Source organism: Schistocerca nitens, chromosome 2, assembly GCF_023898315.1.
Source record: "Schistocerca nitens isolate TAMUIC-IGC-003100 chromosome 2, iqSchNite1.1, whole genome shotgun sequence".
Taxonomy (NCBI): domain Eukaryota; kingdom Metazoa; phylum Arthropoda; class Insecta; order Orthoptera; family Acrididae; genus Schistocerca; species Schistocerca nitens.
The window spans coordinates 74,357,101-74,383,487 of record NC_064615.1 but is presented as its reverse complement, the minus strand read 5'-3'; the positions used below and the strand labels follow the sequence as shown (position 1 = coordinate 74,383,487).

Genomic DNA, 26,387 nt, shown 5'->3' with positions numbered 1-26,387 from the left:
TGACATCTAGTGGCTATTAATATAAACTAGACTATGCATTTGTTTCTCCAATAGCTGAGCCAAGGCGCAGCGATCGATAGTTTGGCCAAAATAATACTTTGTAATACAAATATTCTTTTTGAAACACCATGTATATTCCCACTACTCCACTGTCTGTAGCAACCCCTACTTTTCCACTATAATTTTTCTCTGCAGGTTCTTATGCTTTCTAGTACACTTGTTTTACTTTTCATAAAAGTCATCTTTGACTTTGCTTTCAGTGTCATTCATAGGTGCCTTAGCCCCAAACAGTGATAACTTCATGGCCATATTTTGAGATTTCTACAGTCTTTATTATCTCACCAATTTCCATCCAGCATTTGATATCTCTTCTGTGGTTTTTATGGATGGCTATTGAAATCCTTCTGTTTGCCCTTTCCTCCTTTTTAATGCCACAAAAAAAAAAAAAAAAAAAAAAAAAGAATGTAATCTGCTATATTTTCATTTCCTTTCCCGATTTGCTTCCATGCATTTTTCTCCAAATAACTAAGTTTTGTAAGTATCATATCCTTTTTCTTGAAATGTGCTATCTGCAACACTTGATTTAATAGACTGTAAATATAATGTTTCCTTATAAACACGTTTTATTTCTTGACATACAATTAACATAATGTTATGGCCACATCTTCTCAAATGTTGTTCTACCCCACTGATGGCATTGCTACTTCCTAATAAATCTAACAAAGCAATACTGACCAGAAGCACATTTACGTGGCCATCTCAGATCCTTTACAGTTACTGTGATTAGTTCAACTGAGGTCACCAAATGGATTACAACTAATGAGAGTGGACTGCCCACTTAGAGTATCTCAAAATGTTCAATATCCATACACTGGATAAGATTTTAACTCCATGCTGATTCTGGTGTCCTGTCCTTATCAAAGCCCTTTTACTCTTTCACATTCAACATTAGGACAAAAAAAAGAAGTTAAAATAGTCACCGTTTCTAGAAAAAGTCTGCTTATCTGTGACCTCACAGAATTAATTTGGTGTTTTAATACCTGTTGTCAGGTACATTACTTAAAAAATTTTAACATTCATGTAAATTAGAATTATCTTCCATGATTAGCCCCAGCTGCTGAGGACACAGGAAATACGGATTCATAAGTAGCACTTTATTTTGCTAGTTGTTTCCATCAAACAGCAACTACAAACTTTTGTGTTTGATTTTACTTCTCACTTCCTCCTATGAGTATTTTGAAATGGTCTTTTCACTATTGACTAAAACTGTCCACTTGAGGCTACTGTAGAACTATCAGAGACTTTTTCACAAACTATGCTTTGAAGCTTCATTTAAAATCCTGTAGGGACACTCTCCTTCACCCCAACTCTCCTGTGATCACTCAAGACTCCTAAAAGTCCCACCAAACTCTTTCTTTTCCAACCAGTCTCTTGTAAGCACTACTTCAAATTGTACCACTAACAAAATTTGCCACTGCTTATAACTTTGCAATTACACTGTTTATGAGGCAATAACATGTTGCCTCTTCTGAAAAAGGGACCTTATTAGGATCTACAGCAAGTCGAAACCATGTAGCATATGGTTAGTCTTCTTGTGTGTTAATATTAGATGTCACCAAGTGGTCTTTTTTCAAAAGTTCTGTCAGTCTTATAGCCTTGGTACTGGCTTGCACTTTTAACTGACTGCAATACCATTGGATCATGTATGAGCCACTACTTGCCTGATTTGCCTCAATTATATAAGTCTTGGCAGTTTTAATCTTTATTGTGAAATCCCCTTGAGCTGTGTCTGCTAAAGGTCCCAGCTACACACATATATCTATTTCTGACACTCCTGATCTTCATTTGAAAAGTATTATTATATGGCTTGTATACTGGCATTCCTATACAAGAAGAAAGTTCAATGATCTGTATTTTTTCATTATCACATTTATTATAGTTGGTTACAACTGTGATGCCAAATCTGATTACTACGGAACTTCCATACTGTTCACAAGATTCCTTAGTGACAAGCATTGTTCCAGGAACGCATTGGTAAATTACATGTTTCGTAAACCAAGAGACTATCACCATTCTATTTCATACAGAGAGAAAATAACAATGTTGCCTTATTGCACAGTATTAGAAAGATCATCAGTTATGTTACTGGTGACCATTCCATTTTGAAAATGGGGAATAATTTTGTGCTTTGATTGGTGTAATCCAAAGTGATCAAGTCTGTCTGCTTTTTGGAGGCACTTTCTCTGTTCACAAGTAAAGTAATATTAAGAACTGACAATTTATAGCTGTAGTCCTCTTACTATGGCATGTAATTTTAAAAGAACAGTTAATAAAAATCATTCATAAATATTTCATGCATCTTAAAATGTGATTGGTGATTTATTTATATCATGGATAGATTAGTGAATATTTAGTTTTATTTTTCAATAAACTTTTCTTAAAAGTTCATCACAAAGATGTTGCTAAGACAGTCACATATATATGTTGCAGTTTTCAGAAGTACTATGTGGCTCCTTTTTTGCAGAAATCATTCTGGTGTTTGTTTTATCTAATTACATGGAAATTAAATAATTTGTCATTGAGATCAATTATTTTTCCTGTACTGTAAAACTTGGAAGTTAGCTCCACTTTCCCAGCATAATAAAAGCATAAGCTGTAATAGAAGATACTAATAATCCTTTGCTACAGGCCATACAGAAACTGGATCTTGATCCAATACTAGAATCTTCAAACACTCCTGTGGTTATACATGGAACATACAAGAAGCACTGGGAAAAGATTAAGCATGAAGGTCTGAGTCGCATGTCAAGAATGCACATTCATTTTGCTCCTGGTGAGCCTGGCAAGGAAGGAGTTATAAGCGGCATGCGTAAATCAGCTGATTTGTATATCTACATTGATATGCCAAAAGCTCTTGCAGGTAAACAGCTATGAACACTATACTGTATGTCCATGTTTAAAAGTCAAAAAATAAACACAACAAACTAAACTGCCCAACTGAGTGGGAACTGTGGGGAATAGTGTAATTAAAAGAAATTCAAGTTACAGTTCCCATTTTCAGTTGTGCAGGAATTATGTGTTTGATATGCTTAACTAAAAGTTGTGAGTTGTTTTCTGTTATAATTTCTGATCCTTGAAATTTGTGCAACGTGTTGTGCTTAGTATGAAAATTATGTTTATACTGATGAAAAGATATAATCTCCATTGATAGTCCAATATAATGGTCATGATCAAAGGTTTTATTATTGCCAGAACAGAAATGTACAAAGCTCAAAGAAACAGACCTTTGGTAACTTGATTTTTATTCTGTGAATTTGTATGATTATAAAAAATTGCTTCAATGTAGACGTATGTCCCTTGCTATGTGGTTTTGGAGTGTGCATCCCTTTCAGGTTGACAGTTAAAACAGTTGCATTGAATCTGGAAGAGGTAAACTTCTCTCTTGAAAATTGTTAGAATTTTGCAAGATCTGCAATCATGCAGTGTTTTGTGTCGCCAAACCTTGGTGTTGTAGGAAACATGACTGCATACTATTTTTTAGGACCAGACAAGACACTAAACATTGAACAAACTGCAGAGCAATCAATTATAATATGATGATGGCAGTAAATACCAGATAACTATTTATAATAAATATATACATTTTTATATAGATACACACGTTCTCAAGTTGTCATGAGTTCACAGTTTTAGTTCCATGTTTGAAATCTAGTGAGAAGCTTCTGCAGACAAATTGTGAGGGTCTTCCATTGATCCTATGGATGCTCTGAGAGAATGTTCAAATGTTATATGATGTACAGGTAGCGGCTCTTCAATGTGTACATACTCAGGAGAGGACTTCCATCCTCATTGGTGCAGCAATGCTCCACATCTGCCACGGTCAGTTCTGATCCACGTAGTATGCATCAGTGTCATTGGGGTAGATGAAAATCTGTTAGTTGCTCCCAGGCAGTTTTAATTAGTTGGTGATGCATCAAGGAAGTTTAATCCTGCCATTGATTGCTCCAGGCTTCTTACACATCGAAGTGACTGTTCTGCAGACTGATTGTTGTTCACCACGATGATTTTCTAGAACTCAGTTGCCGGTTTTCTGATAGTGAAAATTTTGAATGAATTGGTAATTCTAGGTTGTTTTTTTTATTCTTGAACACCCATTCATTCACCAATGACTGTGATCTTCTTATTGATGGTATGAAATAATATTAAAAACCAGTAGCCACTGCATTTTTTGGGAGCTGTGTCATTTATTTTAGTGTAAACAGTGTTTAGCCAGGTGTAACAATACGACTGTTGCAAACTTCTGGAGTATCTTGTTCCAAGTTTGATTTTGGCTGCCACATTCCGCAAGCTGGATTTTGTGTCGGTGATCTATATAGTGTAGCTCTGAGGTATTTTGGAGTGTCTGATCTCTAAATGTGATGTTAGGTACATAGTTTGTGTATTTATTCTGTAGGTGTTTATCTCTTGTTGACTTAGAATAATGCAATTGACAAATCACCAGTCTTCAAATTCTTTGAGAAGCCTTTAGTTGCCTTCATTCCAGCCAGGAATGTACTCTTTGCAGTAGCCTCTTGGTACGCATCATTTTGCTGCAATTTTCAGTACCCCCAGTGAATCAGTTGTAATTGTTGAAAGTGGCTTTTATCCGTATGAGTGTTTGGAAAATTCAGACCAATGGACCTATCTAAGTGATATGGCCATTTAGTGCAACAATCCAACACCAGGCATATGGCCTCATGCTCAAAGGGCTCCAAATGGCACGCTGAAAGGAAATGAATAACATTGTGATAATATCCTTTGATGTGGTTACACCACAATGCACGTTAAACTTAACAACAATGTGCTGTTTCATCTTTCCATGATGTAGGTGCACCTACCAGAAGCAGAAAAAAAAATCACAGTTGTGGAGAGAAAAGGTTCATGTCATTTTTACAATCATCAGAAATCTCACCACTGTTTCACTGGATCTAGACTTTGTGAGGTCATACTACTACTTGGATTATGAAAAGCTGATGGAACTTCTCCTTTTGTACTGAAACACTGCACCAGCTCTCACATTAGTGAAATCTGTTGGCTTTTTGCGTCTTTTTCACATGATCAATTATCAATTTTCGTTCTCTAGGATTGAAGAAAATACACAAAGGCAGTACTGTACTTTCCTGTAAGAAGTTGTAGATTCTCACACCAATCTGTTGAATGACTCTCCCCAAGGAGGGTGGGCTGATATACACTCCTGGAAATTGAAATAAGAACACCGTGAATCCATTGTCCCAGGAAGGGGAAACTTTATTGACACATTCCTGGGGTCAGATACATCACATGATCACACTGACAGAACCACAGGCACATAGACACAGGCAACAGAGCATGCACAATGTCGGCACTAGTACAGTGTATATCCACCTTTCGCAGCAATGCAGGCTGCTATTCTCCCATGGAGACGATCGTAGAGATGCTGGATGTAGTCCTGTGGAACGGCTTGCCATGCCATTTCCACCTGGCGCCTCAGTTGGACCAGCGTTCGTGCTGGACGTGCAGACCGCGTGAGACGACGCTTCATCCAGTCCCAAACATGCTCAATGGGGGACAGATCCGGAGATCTTGCTGGCCAGGGTAGTTGACTTACACCTTCTAGAGCACGTTGGGTGGCACGGGATACATGCGGACGTGCATTGTCCTGTTGGAACAGCAAGTTCCCTTGCCGATCTAGGAATGGTAGAACGATGGGTTCGATGACGGTTTGGATGTACCGTGCACTATTCAGTGTCCCCTCAACGATCACCAGTGGTGTACGGCCAGTGCAGGAGATCGCTCCCCACACCATGATGCCGGGTGTTGGCCCTGTGTGCCTCGGTCGTATGCAGTCCTCATTGTGGCGCTCACCTGCACGGCGCCAAACACGCATACGACCATCATTGGCACCAAGGCAGAAGCGACTCTCATCGCTGAAGACGACACGTCTCCATTCGTCCCTCCATTCATGCCTGTCGCGACACCACTGGAGGCGGGCTGCACGATGTTAGGGCGTGAGCGGAAGACGGCCTAACGGTGTGCGGGACCGTAGCCCAGCTTCATGGAGACGGTTGCGAATGGTCCTCGCCGATACCCCAGGAGCAACAGTGTCCCTAATTTGCTGGGAAGTGGCGGTGCGGTTCCCTACAGCACTGCGTGGGATCCTACGGTCTTGGCGTGCATCCGTGCGTCGCTGCGGTCCGGTCCCAGGTCGACGGGCATGTGCACCTTCCGCCGACCACTGGCGACAACATCGATGTACTGTGGAGACCTCACGCCCCACATGTTGAGCAATTCGGCGGTACGTCCACCCCTCCCGCATGCCCACTATACGCCCTCGCTCAAAGTCCGTCAACTGCACATACGGTTCACGTCCACGCTGTCGCGGCATGCTACCAGTGTTAAAGACTGCGATGGAGCTCCGTATGCCACGGCAAACTGGCTGACACTGACGGCGGCGGTGCACAAATGCTGCGCAGCTAGCGCCATTCGACGGCCAACACCGCGGTTCCTGGTGTGTCCGCTGTGCCGTGCGTGTGATCATTGCTTGTACAGCCCTCTCGCAGTGTCCGGAGCAAGTATGGTGGGTCTGACACACCGGTGTCAATGTGTTCTTTTTTCCATTTCCAGGAGTGTATTTTTCCTGTACTTCCAAAGAATGGACAATTACTGAAACATTCATGACACACTAGAACAAATTTATCTCAACAGACTAAGGTGAAAACTTTAAGTATGGCCAACATTGGATCTAGTAGCCATTTGCACATTTCATAGGTTGTATATCAGTGGCTACATCTTAGTCATTTACATAACAGCAGAATCAAAGTCACAGGTGGGGTCTAGATGCAAATCATTTTCAAGTAAAGCCAGATGTGATACGCAGTCTGTGAATATCAGTAGCGAGTTAGTAGGGACTAAAAACATTGGATGCCATCAATGAAGATAATCTCTAGGGATGTGGATTGAGTCATAGTACCCATTAACGAGAGTGAGTGCAAGTCTTTGAAACTTATTCTGTACACTTTATTAACAATAAATTATGACTATAATGCTTAATTTTATTTGTAGTCAAAAAGGTTAAATATAACCTGTTAACATAGAAGAAAAACAGCTACAATGAAAAAGAGTGTTGCTTCATCAGTTATCCTCTTCACACACAGGATAAGTAAAACTGGGCTTTGCTTCATTTCTATATATTTGCTATAGATGTTCATATCATTCAACATAATTTCCCCAAATTTTTAAAACCATGTTTTGGATATTCAGTGTGGCATATTTGGCACATTGTGTCTCAGGATGGAAATTACTTGAAAAAACGAGTCACAAATAATGGCTTTTTTTTATTTTTTGGTGGTAAGTTTTAAAACTGTTTCTATTCGCTACTAGGCACAGATGGACTTTACAATTACTGCAGATGACCCTTGACACACTAATGTTTGACGACAAGAGGAGCGGTGCGAAACTGGATTGCATTCACACTTCTCTCTCATCAGATGACTTACGTGACAGGTCTAGCCGACCCTCTTCTCTGCATAATCAGCTACGTCGACCTCCCAAAAGCTTCTTCTCCGAAGACTATAGCAGGTTATAGAAATTTCAAAGACTCTACTTTTGAAATAATTGGGTACTCGTAGAAAACTTTCAGTTCAATCATTGTATATTTTCACTTCAACAGGAAACCACTTTACCATTTCTTGCATAAACATTTGAACTATGTTAAGCCAACTGAGTCATCAAACATTAGACTCTATTAACATACTTTTATGTCATGGTTGGTTTAATAACCACCACAAATTATTAACATGTCTCGCCTCTAGTGAGTCCCATACATGAAGTAAGTAAAAGTCTCTGTTCAGTCCATGCTTCATCTGTCTCTTTAACAATTATCACAGTACCATAGACCATGGAATATTACACAAACACTCCTTGTCCTTTTAATACAGCTTCCAAGGCTCAACCGGCAAACACTTGTTGGTGCCGCTTGTCTGACGCAGCTCCTGTCCTCCCATGACAAACGTCACTCCTGCACACACGCAGACATGTGTTGCACAGTAAATAGGCTCTCTCACACTTATCTTTAAAACATTGCATCTTCGAGGCGGCAGAAGGTCGAGTGGTTCCAGAATTTATGTGGAAATTCTCGAATCACTTCATATCCCCCTCCTTAGATAGAACACATGATATTTTATACATAATCGTTATGAACATTAATATCGTACCTAGTAACAATCCACATTTTAAAAGTAATCATTTACTACATAAGTTTATAAACACAATTTTTTTTCATGACTCCTTGTACTCCATAGAGCAGGCTTCCGATTTTTGTCTTTCCACTGATTATTTACTCTTTGTTTTTTAGAATGTAAGGCTCTACTTATGATATCATTCCGCATTACTCTTACTTATGAATGATGAAGACACTCTCTTCAGTTCCAGTCGTAAATTCCAGGTGTCATGGACACTTAAATATTTCATCGTTCATTCTAATTTTTTGTACTTTTTTTTTTTTTTCTGGGAAAAATGAACATGTTCTTTCCGACATTCATAAAACCTAATAACGCTAGTGTTATATAAAATCCAAACTTACCAGTATAATTCCTACCAAATGTGTGACATAGGCTCTCTCACACTTATCTTTAAAACATCGCGTGTTCGAGGCAGCAGAAGGTCAAGCGGTTCCAGAATTTATGTGGAAATTCTCGAATCACTACAACACTGTTACATCCAGGCATTCTGCAACAATGATTCTTTCCATCATTTACTATATCAGACGTGAGAAGAATTCCTGATGTTCTTTTCCGTTTAGATGGATGACTACTGATGGTGGAGCTTCTGATTCAGATGCTACTTCTTCATATGTTGTTCGCAAAACCATCAACCACTCTCAAACGTCTCCTTTGAATTTCAGATAGCATGATGACATATCTTCCTCAATGCAGCAGAGTCTTTCCTGTATTCTATGCAGCCTGCAGCACATGCAAATTCAAAGAAATACAAGATCCTTTTTACTGTCCACTTTCTTGCTTTTGCTTGTCTGTAAGCGGCAACCATTCTATCCAACAAATCAACTCTACCCATATTTGCTTTGTATTGTGATACAGTGAGTGGTACTGGTTCATTAAAGCAAGAATGATCCTCCTTTGACCATCATCTACATTGTGATGTGGGCGTTTTGCTATCTGCGGATGATAGGCTTAAAAATTTTTTGATCGCTTTTCCAAAAATGATTATTAAAATTGATGACAGGCTTGTTGTCCAACAATTTAACAACAGCAATTTGTCCATCGCCTCACACAGAGTAGTGAATAGCAGCATGGCCCCTCTTCTTTCCATTTCAGCATATGCAAGGAGTCCTCTTTTGGAACATGGATTGTTCCTGTTAAGCCGGCCGAAGTGGCCATGCGGTTAAAGGCGCTGCAGTCTGGAACCGCAAGACCGCTACGGTCGCAGGTTCGAATCCTGCCTCGGGCATGGATGTTTGTGATGTCCTTAGGTTAGTTAGGTTTAACTAGTTCTAAGTTCTAGGGGACTAATGACCTCAGCAGTTGAGTCCCATAGTGCTCAGAGCCATTTGAACCATTTTTTGTTCCTGTTACTTGACAACACGCATCTACATGTAGGACATCAAGTAACCCTTCTGATGTAAAATAATGGTCCATGTAAATCTTGCATACTCGAACAATGATCTGGCAAGTCTCATTATCATTTTCCCACCAATATCGAGACGATGAGAGCCCTCTATGATTGTGTCACCTTTTCCTTCATACACAAAAAGTCCTTGAGGCCACATGGGTTTTGTTTATCTCTCACATATTGCCTCATTTCTGTTGAAGCCCACAAGGGATCATTTGTTCATCAATCGAAACACTTTCGGTTCTTGTATTACGAAGACAGCCAAGGACGAACCTTCAAAAATTTATCTTTGATTTTAAGTTCTGCTGCCACAGTTTCACCTACAATAAGTAGTTCCTTATTGAAAAGAACCGGCCTCTTGAAATATTTTCGGCAACTTTGGGTACACTGGTGGCGTCTACCAAGGACACACGTATTCTGGGATACCGTAAATATGACACTGCAACACACACACCAAAAAATTAGAAGTTTTTCTTTATGAACAAAGTATGGCCAATTCAAACATGAGCTCAAACATGGATTCAGGAATATATTTTACGAAATAATGCTCTGTTTGTTTCCCTTGGTACAGGGATGCATCAAATTTTGGAGCAGGTGGAAGAGGCTTAAAAATGTCTGTATGGTGCCAGGCAGGCTCCCCACTGGTCATGTAGTCCAGTTTTAAAACACTGGTAATCACTATCCTCGACATTTCTCATCCAGTGGTGTTCACAGGCAGAGTAAATGTCTGTTTAGCATCGTCTTCACTTGACAATACTTCTACATCAGAGGTATCACTATCCATGTCCAAAGTTGCTTGTGATAGTAAAAGAAATTAATGCAAATATCACTAACCTGCACACGAATTTTTAATTAAAAATAATTCCAAATTACACACAAAGAAAAATTGCACCCCCACAGTCCCATTTTGTCATACACGACACGTTAAGATTCAGTAAATAAAAAAACATGCAAACTTGGCAGATATTATTTCAAACGTCATATCTAAAAAAACTCTGTTCTATCCCAAACATGATTAAATTAAAATACAGGCAATATATAAAGAAATGAAAGTATAGTGTTCATACTTAAATGACTTTGATTTGGCTGTGCTCTAATCCATTTGCATGTCTCAGGAAAATGGCTCACAGGTCAGTGCACATGAGCAAAACCACTATGAAATCAGATTTATGCCACTCCTGACATCTAGTGGTGAAAGCACAAAGTTAGGCCTCATCGCATAAACACTACTGCTCTGTCTGCTGAAAAATAATCGATTTTGTGTGTTGTATACGACACGCAGGATCCGAAGAGTTTACGATAAATAACTGCTTTTTTATTTATTTATTTATCATGTGATTACACTTACTCAATTCACAGCAATATTTACACAATAAAGCACAAAAGGAATATTCAAATGGAGAGGCACTGATGATATCCTCCAGTCTCCATTGAAACATCTTTAGAGACACGAAATGGGGAGCCTGAGTGTCCCCAGTTGTACATGAAGGACTTCTTCCATGTCCACATCAGTTGACACCAGGTTCTTTTAGGCATTTGCAGCCTGACATACATGTGGCGGTCTTTGAGACCATGTTGGTGTATGGTGGTGTTTCTCCCTGCCTCCTTCCACACATTTTCAGTCTTGGATGGCTGGATGTCACGAGCTGTCCAGAATGGTTTATTTGACTTGAGGTCTGGATGCTGGATGGACTGAGCACAATTTCCTGGGCAGATACTCTTTAGAAAAACTCTTAATATTTTCCGATTCATGAGTCACTGCTGCTTGTCATCTCAAATGTGGTGGAGCAATGTTACTGAGAGAAAACAGCCAAGATAGAGGAGTTGATCTCAAGGTGCCCGTTATGATTTTCATGGTACTGTTCAAATGATTATCTTCGTTACTGGTGTGCAATGTTCAGTCACAGAATATACGAGACAAGGCTGCTGCACAGATAATGAGCCCCCACAAGAAGTTACAGCTTGCTTCTGGATAATGTTGTTCTTGGTCTTTAACTTTTCTGCAAGTGAGTGAGGTGAATCCTGAATGATAGTGAACGATCCATTGTGATTCCAAGATACTTAGGGTGAGGGTTGTTCTTTATTGTTTTGTTACAGAAGGTGACATTTAGTGGTTGGTTTGCTAAGCAACTGTTGAAGTAGAAAGCTGTCACTTCAGTTTTTGTAGCATTAGAACACTATCTCCAGTTTCTGTAATAATCACCCAAGTAGTCTCAGGTCTTGTGTGGGCACATTTTCTCCATCATCTAGGGTATACAATAAATAGCTGCTGTTCTTTTTCGTATTGGTAGCTTAATATTTATTTCCTTTGAAAAATACCTAAGTAATAAATTGTTACGTGCAGCTATAACAACAGACTTGTTTACAATACACTACTAGTTTTCGTGGTGCTTTACAGTTAACATAGCTTCTTACTACAAAAATAACTGGAATTTTCAACCTTGAATCAAGATAACCATAATTTGCAAAAGGAATGACTAATGTTTCTAATTTTCTATTGAACTGATTGAGAATCCTATTTTCTTGCTTTATGTTAGACAGAAGCGTGCTGAATACTTTTTCATCAGAGAACATAACTCCTCTCTGAACCCTGACAGGGAGGCAAAGTCATGTGAAATGTCTTTTACTGTGCTTGTGCAGATTACAGTTCAGGTTTAACTGAGTTTTACTATCACCAACTCTTAGAACAAGTTGTAAGAATAAAGCTGGCGCTCTCTCTCTCTCTCTCTCTCTCTCTCATATCTTCCTCCATTTTTATAAGATGATCTCCAACACCGTAAGCTGTATGCACAGCTAATTTAATGGAATATTTGGCACATGTTTTTGGTAATACTGTCAGAAAACAGGTTTTCTTCCTATTTTATAAACAATGATGTCAGCAGAGGTAAGTTCAATGAAACAGGTTTCATTAACAGTCAGGAAGTCTGTTAGTGAAATGTTACTCAGAATAAATTCAGATACTTGCTACATAGTTCAAGAAATGTGGCCAATTTCATATGTCACTGATCTCTAATTCTTGTATTGTTGCAGATGGTTTGAAATTCTACAGATCCTCAAATAATGTTATACTGAGCCCAGGAAATGACAGTGGGTTGATACTGCCAAAATACTTCAGAAAGGTTACTGATAAACACGGAAGAGAATTAGAAAAATGACAATTTCATTTTGAGTGTGACTCAATGAATACAGTAAACATGTAAATATTTCTCAGATCTGTACAGACAGAGGAGAAAGGAGGGCAACTAATTTCTGTAAATAAAAATGCACATTAATTGTTTCTAAAAAATAATTATATATATTTCTGTACAAAATATACAATGCAAACAAAATCTTTATCTGGAACTAAAGATCTTCCAATTTCCAGCAGCTTTCTTATCCTACAATGTTCGCCTTCCCATCCAGAACTTGGACTTCCCTTTGGTACGTAGGCCTCTTGCAGGTCTTGAAAGTTTACGTCGTTCTTCTTTATGGAGCTCTGCTTGCTTTTTCATTTTTGAATATTTGTCATTCTGAAATGTACCAGGAATTCACAGGTGTAACTATGGGTTACAAAATTTTTCAATGTAAGTTGTAAAATTAAAGATATATTGTAATTAACAATTTAATGAGGTGACTTAATACAGCTGTCAGGAATTTGAGGAATAGCAGATTTGCTGTCAGGTGCACAAATTCATTCTTTATTTTCAACTGGTTTCGCTCCTAGTGACCATCTGCACAGGAACAAAAACAGTTATACATTAAATGGATATGCAATTCCAGCTTCCAATTGGGTAAGTTGAAAACTATCACAGCCAAAAATTGTTTACAGAACCACATAAAACAGGCCATGATTTCAATACCAGCATAAAACTGACTTTAACCAAAGGGAAATCAACTTTGTGCTGGTATTGAAATCATGGCTGTTACAAGTGATTCTGTAAACATTTTATAACTGTTTTCAACTGATCCAATGGAAAGCTGAATTGCATATACACCTAACCTTTTTTCCTTCCTGTGAAGATGATCACTATAACCAATGTTGTTGTTGTGGTCTTCAGTCCTGAGACTGGTTTGATGCAGCTCTCCATGCTACTCTATCCTGTGCAAGCTTCTTCATCTCCCAGTACCTACTGCAGCCTACATCCTTCTGAATCTGCTTAGTGTATTCATCTCTTGGTCTCCCTCTACGATTTTTACCCTCCACGCTGCCCTCCAATACTAAATTGGTGATCTCTCGATGTCTCAGAACATGTCCTACCAACCGATCCCTTCTTCTAGTCAAGTTGTGCCACAAGCTCCTCTTCTCCCCAATTCTATTCAATACCTCCTCATTAGTTATGTGATCTACCCATCTAATCTTCAGCATTGTTCTGTAGCACCACATTTCAAAAGCTTCTATTCTCTTCTTGTCTAAACTATTTATCGTCCACGTTTCACTTCCATACAAATACTTTCAGAAACGACTTCCTGACACTTAAATCTACACTCAATGTTAACAAATTTTTCTTCTTCAACTATAACCAAAACTGGTAGAAAATAAAGAATAACTTTTTACAGCTAATGGTAAACATGCCATCCTTCAAACTTATTATACTACTTCTATGACACACCACCGCACTAACTGAGATTATGTGTAGATGTCATCACATAAACACCTGTTACTTCATGCTTGGGTACACGGTCTGCACCTGAAGGCTTGTCTGCAAGTCAGTCATGCTATTATGGTTGCTTTGAATTCTTCTCCTTCACAGGAAACCCAGGACAGATCACCCTCAAAGCTCCTGCTTATAAAGCATCACTACAAGGCACTTTCAACATTCACTTCTGGAAAAATATCCCAAAATCCCTTCCTAAAAACAATTGCCCCAAGAAAGAATATTTTGTCTCACCACATGAATAATTCCAGTTGAACTTTCTATTGTGGACTGTGTCATGACTTATAACTGAATCATGTTCATAAGTAAAAACATTAATTTACCTAAGTGCAGCTTTGGGGGATGGAAGTCAACAGCAATCAAATGAGTATACTTGCAGTGTCACAGTTCATTTTGCATAATGATACTTTGAAAACATTTGTTTTGTGCCATGCCAAATAATATTTTCAAATGATAATGATCTTCTCTGGACACTGCACTCATACAGATTTGGTTATGCTACTTCCTCATAAACATTACAAGCTCTCACATTTAAAACCAGGAAAGTAGTTTTCAGTATTAGGTTTGACTACACATGTCATTTCTCTCCACCTCACTTCTGCATATCAGTACTATTCTCATATGAACAAATACAATATAGAAAGTTTTGAGTCTTTATTCTGAATGAATAAGACTTGTTTTCATTTATCATTGTTTTAAATATGAAGTAAAAAAGTTGTCATATTTATTCGAATCTTTCAACAACAGGGCTGTACTATAGCACCATTTGACACAATGTAACAAATAATACCAGTGGAAAAATGCTCCTATTGGAGCACCAAAAAGGTGAATATGCTCCTGTTTAAAAGGCTGGCTGAAAATCGAGGGCCGACCAGGGTGGCCGAGCGGTTTTAGGCGATACAGTCTGAAACTGTGCGACCGCTGCGGTTGCAGGTTCGAATCCTGCCTCTGGCATGGATGTGTGTGATGTCCTTAGGTTCGTTAGGTTTAAGTAGTTCTAAGTTCTACGGGACTGATGACCTCAGAAGTTAAGTCCCATAGTGCTCAGAGCCATTTGAACTGTTTGAAAAGCGAGGTACGAGCTGCCTCATTCTGTGTTCCTTAGCATCTTTAAAAATTTTCACAAAAATTTTGGCATACAAACATATTCGTACTCTTTCTAATATGCAACCCAACACCTCTCACTTCTATAAGCTCCCATAAAGTATGTCACTCACACCAACTAGCCCATCACTGTATGTAACGCAAACCCATCCACTGAAACTCACCCATTCCCTCTCACTCGTTCATTCATCCCAACTAATTGTCATTATCTCTTTAACTGTCACTGTCTCACAGCCACAGTATCCTTCATTCTGGCCTACTACTACTGTCTCTTATCTCTCTCTCCCTCTTGTTCTCACTGCTGCTGTCTCGCTTTCATTGCCATAGACTCTGTCTCTCATTGTCAACTGGCTGTCGCCCACTTCCTCCTCCTCTCTATCTTTCTCTCCCACTGGTACCACCACCTTCACTCTTTTCCTAGCCCTGTCCTATTACTGTCACTGTCTCCTGTCTTCCAGTATTTATTACTTTTCCATCTCTTCCCCATTGCCCCTACCTCCTCCTCTCTCAGCATAAAAAAGCACAAATATATTTGCATGGCAAAATTTTTAACGGTGCTGAGGAAGGTAGAATGAGAGAGCTGGTACTGCAATGTTCAGCTGAGTCTTTTAAGCAGCAGTATATTTCCCTTTCTTGCACTCCGACGTGTTTTTCCACTGGTCCCCCCCCCCCCCCCCCCCCCCCCCACAGCAGGGCATGTCACTCATATGAAAAGAAAATGTTCGGGATCTTAGCAATACGAGGGGAGGTCTTATCCCCTTCAAAATACTCTCCATTGTAACATTTGTGCCACCAGTACTTCCACTGCTGTAGTCTTTGTTAGGAATGGCTGATAGCTGCTCCCTCACTTTTTCTTGACTTCTTCAATGTCATCAAATTGGTGTCCTTTCATGTCCCTTTTCATGCTTGGAAATAAGAAAAAGTCACATGGAGGCAAGTCAGGTGAGCAAGGTGCATGGGGCAGTGGAACCATTGCATTTTTAACTAAAAACTGTCTAACAGAGGTGGCTGTGTGGGCAGATGCGTTCTTTTGCTGGAAGAAACAGCCTCCTGTCTGCCGCAAATCGGGTTTCTTTTGGGGAACACCGAGCTCCAAGATAACCCATCAATCTCTGACAGTTGATCAGTTGTCTGTCGACAGTCAGTGAGCACAAGCCCTCAAATTTTTTCAATAATTTCGTTGAATTAGGCAGTTCATGGACATTCCAGAATGAGCTGTGTCATCAATCAACTTATTGCCATTTTTAAATCGAGCAAACCACTTGTACATTTGAGTTTTTTCCCGTAGTGTCATCTTGGTAACCTATTTTCAACATTAAAACAGTTTCAGAAGCATTTTTACCAAGTAGAAAATAACATTTCACAGCTGCCCATTGTTAATTTAAACTTGCCATCATAAAAAATGAAACAATAACAAAACAGCGCTAGCAAAAACAATTGCTGCAAATGAACAGAACAAGCCAGGTTGACAACATAGTCAGCATTGAACTGGCAATGAGTTTTGTGCTACACACGCCTAGCAGCATAAATGCGTACTACACAAGCTCTGCACAAGAAATTTTTTTTGGGGTGGGGAGGGGGGGGGGTGTACCCCATGGTATGTCATAAAAATTTCAGCCATTTGCAGTGCACTGTCATCTTGGAATCTGTGGCTTGGTTTTCTTGATTACGGATAAAGATTTTTGAAAATGGGAAGATGGCATTTCTAGATAAATGCACAGAGAATACACTGTTAAAATAAAGCTTTTTTTGGGTTAACCCAGGAACAGCCCATGAACTAAATGGTGCCTCCCTGTGTGAAATTCAAACTTTGACTTTGTACTGCATGAAAGTTATACTAAAATGATCCTTCTGTTGGCTATACATATGGTCTCTAGCCCAAGGGCTATCTACAACACATGACCCTTAATTTCTATCACCAATAGCCAACCAAAGAAAATGTTCGGGATCTTAGCAATACGAGAGGAGGTCTTATCCCCTTCAAAATACTCTCCATTGTAACATTTGTCCCACCAGTACTTCCACTGCTGTAGTCTTTGTTAGGAATGGCTGATAGCTGCTCCCTCACTTTTTCTTGACTTCTTCAATGTCATCAAATTGGTGTCCTTTCATGTCCCTTTTCATGCTTGGAAATAAGAAAAAGTCACATGGAGGCAAGTCAGGTGAGCAAGGTGCATGGGGCAGTGGAACCATTGCATTTTTAACTAAAAACTGTCTAACAGAGGTGGCTGTGTGGGCAGATGCATTCTTTTGCTGGAAGAAACAGCCTCCTGTCTGCCGCAAATCGGGTTTCTTTTGGGGAACACCGAGCTCCAAGATAACCCATCAATCTCTGACAGTTGATCAGTTGTCTGTCGACAGTCAGTGAGCACAAGCCCTCAAATTTTTTCAATAATTTCGTTGAATTAGGCAGTTCATGGACATTCCAGAATGAGCTTTGTCATCAATCAACTTATTGCCATTTTTAAATCGAGCAAACCACTTGTACATTTGAGTTTTTTCCCATAGTGTCATCTTGGTAACCTATTTTCAACATTAAAACAGTTTCAGAAGCATTTTTACCAAGTAGAAAATAACATTTCACAGCTGCCCATTGTTAATTTAAACTTGCCATCATAAAAAATGAAACAATAACAAAACAGCGCTAGCAAAAACAATTGCTGCAAATGAACAGAACAAGCCAGGTTGACAACATAGTCAGCATTGAACTGGCAATGAGTTTTGTGCTACACACGCCTAGCAGCATAAATGCGTACTACACAAGCTCTGCACAAGAAATTTTTTTTGGGGTGGGGAGGGGGGGGGGTGTACCCCATGGTATGTCATAAAAATTTCAGCCATTTGCAGTGCACTGTCATCTTGGAATCTGTGGCTTGGTTTTCTTGACTACGGATAAAGATTTTTGAAAATGGGAAGATGGCATTTCTAGATAAATGCACAGAGAATACACTGTTAAAATAAAGCTTTTTTTGGGTTAACCCAGGAACAGCCCATGAACTAAATGGTGCCTCCCTGTGTGAAATTCAAACTTTGACTTTGTACTGCATGAAAGTTATACTAAAATGATCCTTCTGTTGGCTATACATATGGTCTCTATCACCAATAGCACCAGAAAAATCCCATTTTTTATATGCGATGTATTGGAACATATTGACAGTGCAAGCTGTCACAGGTGTTCCATTAAGAGCAATTGAGAAATAGAATTCCAAAACTTAAAGATGAATAAGAATGAATTAACATTCTGGGAAACATTGTGGTAAGCTTTACCTGTTGTCATGCTTGACAGGTTCGAGTGAACTTTCTGACTGTGCCATGAACAAAAATTGTTATCTTACTTAGTAGATAAGGTATTAGCTCTAATTAGGGAATCTATTAGTGTAACACAAAAGTTATGCCTTACTTGTCTCCTGATACAGAAACATTTGTTCAGCATAAACACATTATGTTACAACATCATAAGCATTACAACACAGGAATGAGTGAAGTAAGAGTTAACAAAAGAAAAAGCAGATGATTGGTAGTGATGTATCAGTATGCTTTTACAATGTGATAAATTACTCTAGGCATTATTGACAACATGCAAAAGTAGTGTTTCTACTTCTGCAGTTGTCTTCACTACTAGAAGTCTTTTGTGTGTAATAAACTCAAGATGTGTTCATCCAAAAGTGTATATAGAGGACAACAGCAATTTGGAGATTCCAAAAAGCTATGTCAGTCCTGAAAAATGGTCGTAGCATAAAATGTAATGTGTTTCTGGTTATGCCTACTGTTACTATCTACATGAAGGAGTGAATTCAAACTTTATCTCAAACAGATGCTGCGTTTTCTATCAATTCAACCAGACAGATAAAAACTGCAATCTACAATGTCAATATTTATTCATACATATGGACCAATCTAGATTTGTTGATAAGCATATATGTTATTTTAAGTTCATTCAGATTTTACACAGAATTAAGCTCTCAGACCAGCACAAAAAATGCTATTATTTGTTATTTTGTTTTCTTTCCTTCTATCTTCCTCCTCCTCTCTCTTCTTCTTTAAGCATTTTCAGACATGTGGTAAAGCTGAGTGAGATCGTTCAGTGGTACTTAAAATTCTTTATTTGAAAGTATTCACCTTGAAAAATCTGTTGTTTTCAGGGGCTGCAGCAACAAGTTATTTGCTAGCATTCTGCAAATCATACAAATTAATTGCAACTTCCTTGCTCTGAATGTCTAGCAAATATGCTGTGTGTTGCTGAGTAACGCTTTATAGTATAGAAATTTTGAACTTTGGAGTCAGATGGAATATCCTAAGGTATGCACTGAATGATATTTACTATAATGTAACATAAAAAATAGTTTGGCCTTGTTGATGATAATTTTTTCTGAAATACATTCACACAAATAGCCCATTTCCACAGCTATCACTCTTGGGCAAAATGATGAAGTAAAAAACAGAAATCAATCCAGACTGAAGACATTTGATTGCATTTAGGAAAAGTAGCATATCTGTCAGTTGGTGGACTCAAGTTGGCAGCACATAATAAACAATGAAAGAGCAACAGACAATTAAACAAATTTAGTAACCACTGTACTGCTTCTCATATATGATAGATCAGATTGGCAAAAGGCATTAATTTGTGACAGCTGTCTAGTGGAAAAGGACTCACAAACAAGACAACTGCAGGAGAGGAGCAATAGTCATATATATATGGACAATATGCATGCATCTCATTTTGTTATATCAGAGTGATAGGCTACTGTAGACAACAACACATTCACTGAAACATATTGTATGTATTGTCCTTGTCAATTACTACTAATTCTCATCTTCCAAATAAAATAGCAAGTTAGAATAGTTTAATCCACAGGGAAACATTATTGTGTAACAGAGAAAAACTTGAGATTACAGACCTGTCAGAATTCTTCTTTCTCAAACATAGAAAAACAGGGCACAGATAGAAAAAGTAAGAAAGACATAGACTACAAAACTGCCATTATCAAATGGTGAACAATGAATAATTGTGAAATGTTTAGTAGAGCGTTATCATATAGTTTTGGGCATCACACATTTAACAATACAATTTGGCAATTTCTTGCAATATTGGGTCTGTATGCTACCGTCCACAGAGTTTCCATATCTACTTCCAAATAAGAATGCTGAAGTCAATTATAGGGTTCAATTTTCTTTAGTATCTGTATGAAAACACAAAGCAAGTCCAATTAAGCAGTCATGCTTCATTTTTATCTGGTATTTCAATAATGTTAGACTAAAATGCCTTGTCAATTATGAGGTCATTAGAGATAATGGACAAACTCAACTAAACAAAGAAAGGAAAAGAGAACCTAGAACTGGATAGATGGACAAGGATTTGAAACCTTCTTTTGACAAATAACATGTATCTTCAGAGATGCTAACTAATCAAGCTGCTTAATACATTCAACCACTGAAACAAGAATACTGACAAGGGATCTTATGGACTCGCCCTCTTTGATTTTCTTCATACTTACAGTGGATTTGGAGGTCAGTGCCCTCACCAGTTACCGTAAGCAATACAACATAGTTTCCAAAAAAAAAAAAAAAAAAAAAAAAAAAAAAAAAAAAAAAAAAACCAACCTCACTTTCACCTTCGAAGATTTTGGAACACTAAAAGTACAACACATTTTGAGCATCTTAACCCTTCCGCGGGCACATTTTTTGTAACAACTCAGCAAAGATAATTTTCTTGCTATCCTATTAGAAATGTGATCAACTGACTGTATTTATTTTTTGATAATTATATTTTTGTGATTTAGGACCAAAAACTATGGTGGGAAAAAATAATGAACATTTATTTTGTGTTTTCTTTTACTTTATTTTAAAAAATATTAAAGTTTACTTACCACAATGCGAAAACAATCCTTGAAACTTTGTAACACAATAATGGTATGAGCTGACACAGGTCACAATACTGTATGCTGCAGTAGTGAGGCAATGTATTCCGACAACAGTAGTAACTCCACGACAAGAAGAAACTGAGTGTTGTAGCAGTTTTTGTACACCTGGTACAGTGTACTACAACAGGATGTCAAGCTCAGACAGAGATGGTAAAATGTATTCCCAAAAGCTCTAGGATACCCCTAAGCTGGTACTAAGTATGCTTCCCAAGGACCACAAATGACCCTTCAATTTTGTTGTAAATATACTTCCCAAGTCTCTTCCAGAAACTCCATTGGTGGTATCCATACTTCACAATAACCATTAAAACACCATTGTTTAGTGGGATATATACTTCCCACAGTCCTGATGGCTATATTTCATACCAAACAGAAACAACAGCTGGTGCAGCAGACTGCCACTAGATGCCAAGAGTGTACAGAAGTCGTAACATAAATCCCTTTAAAATACCCCCCATGGCCCGCGAAAGGGTTAACATAGCTGCCGGTAGCTGAGGCCATAGTGTACAAGTCTTGTAATGCGAGCTATATAATCTAAAAGATGCTGGTTCAATTCTCGTTACTAGCAACATTATTATTTCCTTTTATTTGAATTCTATGTTTACCTTCAAATAAAAATGTTAATAAACAAATAACTGAATCATAATTTTCAATAAAAATAATTTTTTTGTTTATAACTAATAACATAAAAATTTAATAGTACATGAAAGTTTGATACAAAAGTGTGAAACATCAAATAGAAAATAAAATGCTTTTCCATTAATAGAGATGAACAGTATAACATACTTTTTTTTCACTTAACATTAGGCACTTTGCATTTCTGTTTCAAATTTTAATTTATTTTCATATAATCAACAACTAAAAATAAAAAGATGTTATTTTTATTAAAAATTATGATTCCATATTCATTTATTAATATTTCTATTTGAAAACAAATACAGAATTGAAACACAAGTAAAAAAAAGGATGTTACTACTACTGAGAATCAAGGCATGACTTCAAATTATAATACTTACAGGCCATGCACTCCGCCAATGGCTGCTCTGTCAAAGGTGCTCGAAATGTGTTGTATTTAACAGTGCTTCAAAGGTGATTATATCTAGTTTGCATGAGAATTGGTGTCGTACTGTTTTAGCAAGCTTCAAATCATGTTAAGTATAAAGACAACCAAAGTGGCAGAGCAGTCTGTAAGGAGTTCTCGTAAGAAGAGAAAAAGGATATAGTGACAAGTAAAAAATATTTACATAATTAAACAACAAATTACTGAAGAACTGTAATTACTCTCAAGTGGTATCTCACCCCCCCCCCCCCCCCCCACACACACAGATGAATGAAACATTAAAAGACACTTACCTTACGTATAGTAAATGTCATCTCTCTGCTTCCAGATGCCCCAAGAATTCTGACATTGCTTTTAGATTCCTTCTGCAACCTTTCACCTAGCGTTGCTCTAAAGGCAGAAACATGTTTAAAAGTTAACTCTTTACCAATGGATTAAGGCCATTACAAAACAAAATACTGTTGATGACATACCTATTTTTTTTCTGATAGGATGCTGCGTTGATTCCCTTGAACTCTTCTCCTTCTCTTATTTCAAAAAATTTTGGTTTAGGTGTTGCTTCATTACTTGGCTTTTCTTCCTCTTCCACTACCTCTTGCCTTGCTTCCCGTCGCAATAAACGATGCTGCCGCTTAAGTTCCTTTGTCCATTCTCTATCATCATCTGAACTGGATTCATCATCAGATTGTTCATCAGAGCTGGGTCTTCCTTCTGGTTCATCCTGTGAATCATATAGTAGTGCATGCAGTTAAAAGTATGATTCTGAGCCATATCTGGTGTTTCGATCAGCATTTTTTACAATGCGCACATAGGTCTGCTTAATGAAACAACATACAATAGTAGTGCAAGCAAATACATGACGGAGGAAGAGGACCTCAGCTGTAATGTACACAATTCAAAACTGAAACAAAGTTGGTTCATTCTAACATTAGATACAAATTAGATAGATTGGATGAAGATATAGCTATAGCAGTTGTGGTTGATTCATAAGCTTGGCAGCTTGTGGTTCAACTCTTGAGACATCAAGAGGTTGCAGTTGTGAAGTAAGTCCTCCCAGAATAACAGCAAGCTTTGTTTTTCCCTGTCTCAATTTCTCTTTAACTGAATTTTTCAAATGACTTCTCAAGTGATCTGGCACAAAAAGAGAACTCTTCTTCAATAAAGTACGTTTCTTTACCATCCACACTCCTTTAATTTGTAATTTCATACCATCCTTGTCCAAATGGCTAAGCAGGGATGGCTAGAGGACAAATGTAAGGATGTAGAGGCTTGTCTCACTAGGGGTAAGATAGATACTGCCTACAGGAAAATTAAAGAGACCTTTGGAGAGAAGAGAACCACTTGTATGAATATCAAGAGCTCAGATGGAAACCCAGTTCTAAGCAAAGAAGGGAAAGCAGAAAGGTGGAAGGAGTATATAGAGGGTTTATACAAGGGCGATGTACTTGAGGACAGTATTATGGAAATGGAAGAGGATGTAGATGAAGATGAAATGGGAGATAAGATACTGCGTGAAGAGTTTGACAGAGCACTGAAAGACCTGAGTCGAAACAAGGCCCCGGGAATAGACAACATTCCATTAGAACTACTGATGGCCTTGGGAGAGCCAGTCATGACAAAACTCTACCATCTGGTGAGCAAGATGTATGAGACAGGCGAAATACCCACAGACTTCAAGAAGAATATAATAATTCCAATACCAAAGAAAGCAGGTGTTGACAGATGTGAAAATTACCGAACTATCAGTTTAATAAGTCACAGCTGCAAAATACTAACGCGAATTCTTTACAGACGAATGGAAAAACTGGTAGAAGCGGACCTCGGGGAAGATCAGTTTGGATTCCGTAGAAATGTTGGAACACGTGAGGCAATACTAACTTTACGACTTATCTTAGAAGAAAGATTAAGAAAAGGCAAACCTACGTTTCTAGCATTTGTAGACTTAGAGAAAGCTTTTGACAACGTTAACTGGAATACTCTCTTTCAAATTCTGAAGGTGGCAGGGGTAAAATACAGGGAGCGAAAGGCTATTTACAATTTGTACAGAAACCAGATGGCAGTTATTAGAGTCGAGGGGCATGAAAGGGAAGCAGTGGTTGGGATAGGAGTGAGACAGGGTTGTAGCCTCTCCCCGATGTTATTCAATCGGTATATTGAGCAAGCAGTAAAGGAAACAAAAGAAAAATCCGGAGTAGGTATTAAAATTCATGGAGAAGAAGTAAAAACTTTGAGGTTCGCCGATGACATTGTAATTCTGTCAGAGACAGCAAAGGACTTGGAAGAGCAGTTGAACGGAATGGACAGTGTCTTGAAAGGAGGATATAAGATGAACATCAACAAAAGCAAAACGAGGATAATGGAATGTAGTCAAATTAAATCGGGTGATGCTGAGGGGATTAGATTAGGAAATGGGACACTTAAAGTAGTAAAGGAGTTTTGCTATTTAGGGAGTAAAATAACTGATGATGGTCGAAGTAGAGAGGATATAAAATGTAGACTGGCAATGGCAAGGAAATCGTTTCTGAAGAAGAGAAATTTGTTAACATCGAGTATAGATTTAAGTGTCAGGAAGTCGTTTCTGAAAGTATTTGTATGGAGTGTAGCCATGTATGGAAATGAAACATGGACGATAACCAGTTTGGACAAGAAGAGAATAGAAGCTTTCGAAATGTGGTGCTACAGAAGAATGCTGAAGATAAGGTGGGTAGATCACGTAACTAATGAGGAGGTATTGAATAGGATTGGGGAGAAGAGAAGTTTGTGGCACAACTTGACTAGAAGAAGGGATCGGTTGGTAGGACATGTTTTGAGGCATCAATGGATCACAAATTTAGCATTGGAGGGCAGCGTGGAGGGTAAAAATCGTAGAGGGAGACCAAGAGATCAATACACTAAGCATATTCAGAAGGATGTAGGTTGCAGTAGGTACTGGGAGATGAAGAAGCTTGCACAGGATAGAGTAGCATGGAGAGCTGCATCAAACCAGTCTCAGGACTGAAGACCACAACAACAACCTTGTCCATCCAACACTTGCCATGTAGGCAAACAACACCTGCAGTGTTTTAGAAAGTTTTGGCATTGTTTTGCACTTAAAAAACATTTTTTCATGTCTACTTGTTTTTACAGCTACAGTTTCAGTACCTTTCATGGTAACAGTTCTGTTACTCGGCACATCAAGTATCAGAGGAGTCTCGTCCATATTCAGTATTTGGCTTAGTTCCACACTGGTTTTCCTTCGATGTTGAATAATAAAGTGATGGAATGATAATGGGAGGGACTTTCAAATGAAGCCCAGTCACTAGTGTAAAGTAACGGTAATGATTTTATTAACTTAAAAATGTAGTTATATACACAGTACACATACTCAAAAATAGTCACCAAAACTGTTGGCACATTTATCCCATTCCACACTAGCTGGTTGATTCCATCCTTGAAGAAGCTAGTAGGCTGCTGTCAGATCCAGGCCTGGACCCAGTCACACACTTCATAGTCCGTTGCAAATCGGTGTCCGCGAATAGCTTGTTTTAGAGGTCCAAACACATGCAAGTCACACCAAAACTGCTGCAATGTCATCTTCACTGCATTGGGCGTGTGTAGGTGGGCATTACCATGCAGGAGGATAACGCCACTGGACAACATGTCTCAGCATTTTGACTTGATGGCTCGTCTAAGGTTCTGTAAAGTGGCTTGATAATGCTGGGCGATGATGGAGGTTCCCCAGTCCAGGAACTCAACAAGCAGTGGGCCCTTGTGGTAAAAAAAGGAGGATATCATGACCTTACCACAACTGGTGTGCACAGCCTTTGATTTCTTTGAAGGCAGTGAAGTCGCATGTCTTCGCTGCTTGCTCTGATGCCTGCTTTTCAGTTCAAAATGGTTACACTGTGTTTCGTCATTTGTGACAATACGTGACAGAAAGCCGTATTCCTCCTCATGATAGCATTGCAAATGACTCAAAAGACAGTGCCATTTGAATATTGCGCTGTTCGGTGGTCAGTTGGTGAGGAACCCAGTGCGCACAGA

At 38.6% G+C, this 26,387-nt stretch overlaps 2 protein-coding genes across 6 annotated transcripts in view; one reads left to right on the top strand and one right to left on the bottom strand.

Annotated features, from left to right (window-relative positions):
• The window catches only part of LOC126235738 (tRNA 2'-phosphotransferase 1), a 70,527-nt gene extending 57,559 nt beyond the window's left edge, over nt 1-12,968 (top strand). For 2 of the 5 annotated variants that reach the window (XM_049944519.1, XM_049944520.1), the window contains 2 exons: nt 2,689-2,920; nt 12,676-12,966. In XM_049944519.1, coding sequence (XP_049800476.1) covers nt 2,689-2,920; nt 12,676-12,800 — 357 coding nt within the window. In that variant the 3' untranslated portion in view covers nt 12,801-12,966. Of the gene's footprint in view, nt 1-2,688; nt 2,921-12,675 lie in introns of all 5 variants that reach the window. The other 3 variants (XM_049944516.1, XM_049944517.1, XM_049944518.1) reach the window with 3 other exon arrangements.
• Nucleotides 12,914-26,387, bottom strand: part of LOC126235736 (nucleolar protein 10) — a 110,037-nt gene continuing 96,563 nt past the window's right edge. Inside the window, exons 12-14 of the mRNA XM_049944515.1 lie at nt 22,838-23,085; nt 22,658-22,754; nt 12,914-13,154 (exon numbers count right to left, since the gene is read on the bottom strand). Of these exons, the coding sequence (XP_049800472.1) occupies nt 13,023-13,154; nt 22,658-22,754; nt 22,838-23,085 (477 nt within the window). The 3' untranslated portion in view covers nt 12,914-13,022. The remainder of the gene's footprint in view (nt 13,155-22,657; nt 22,755-22,837; nt 23,086-26,387) is intronic.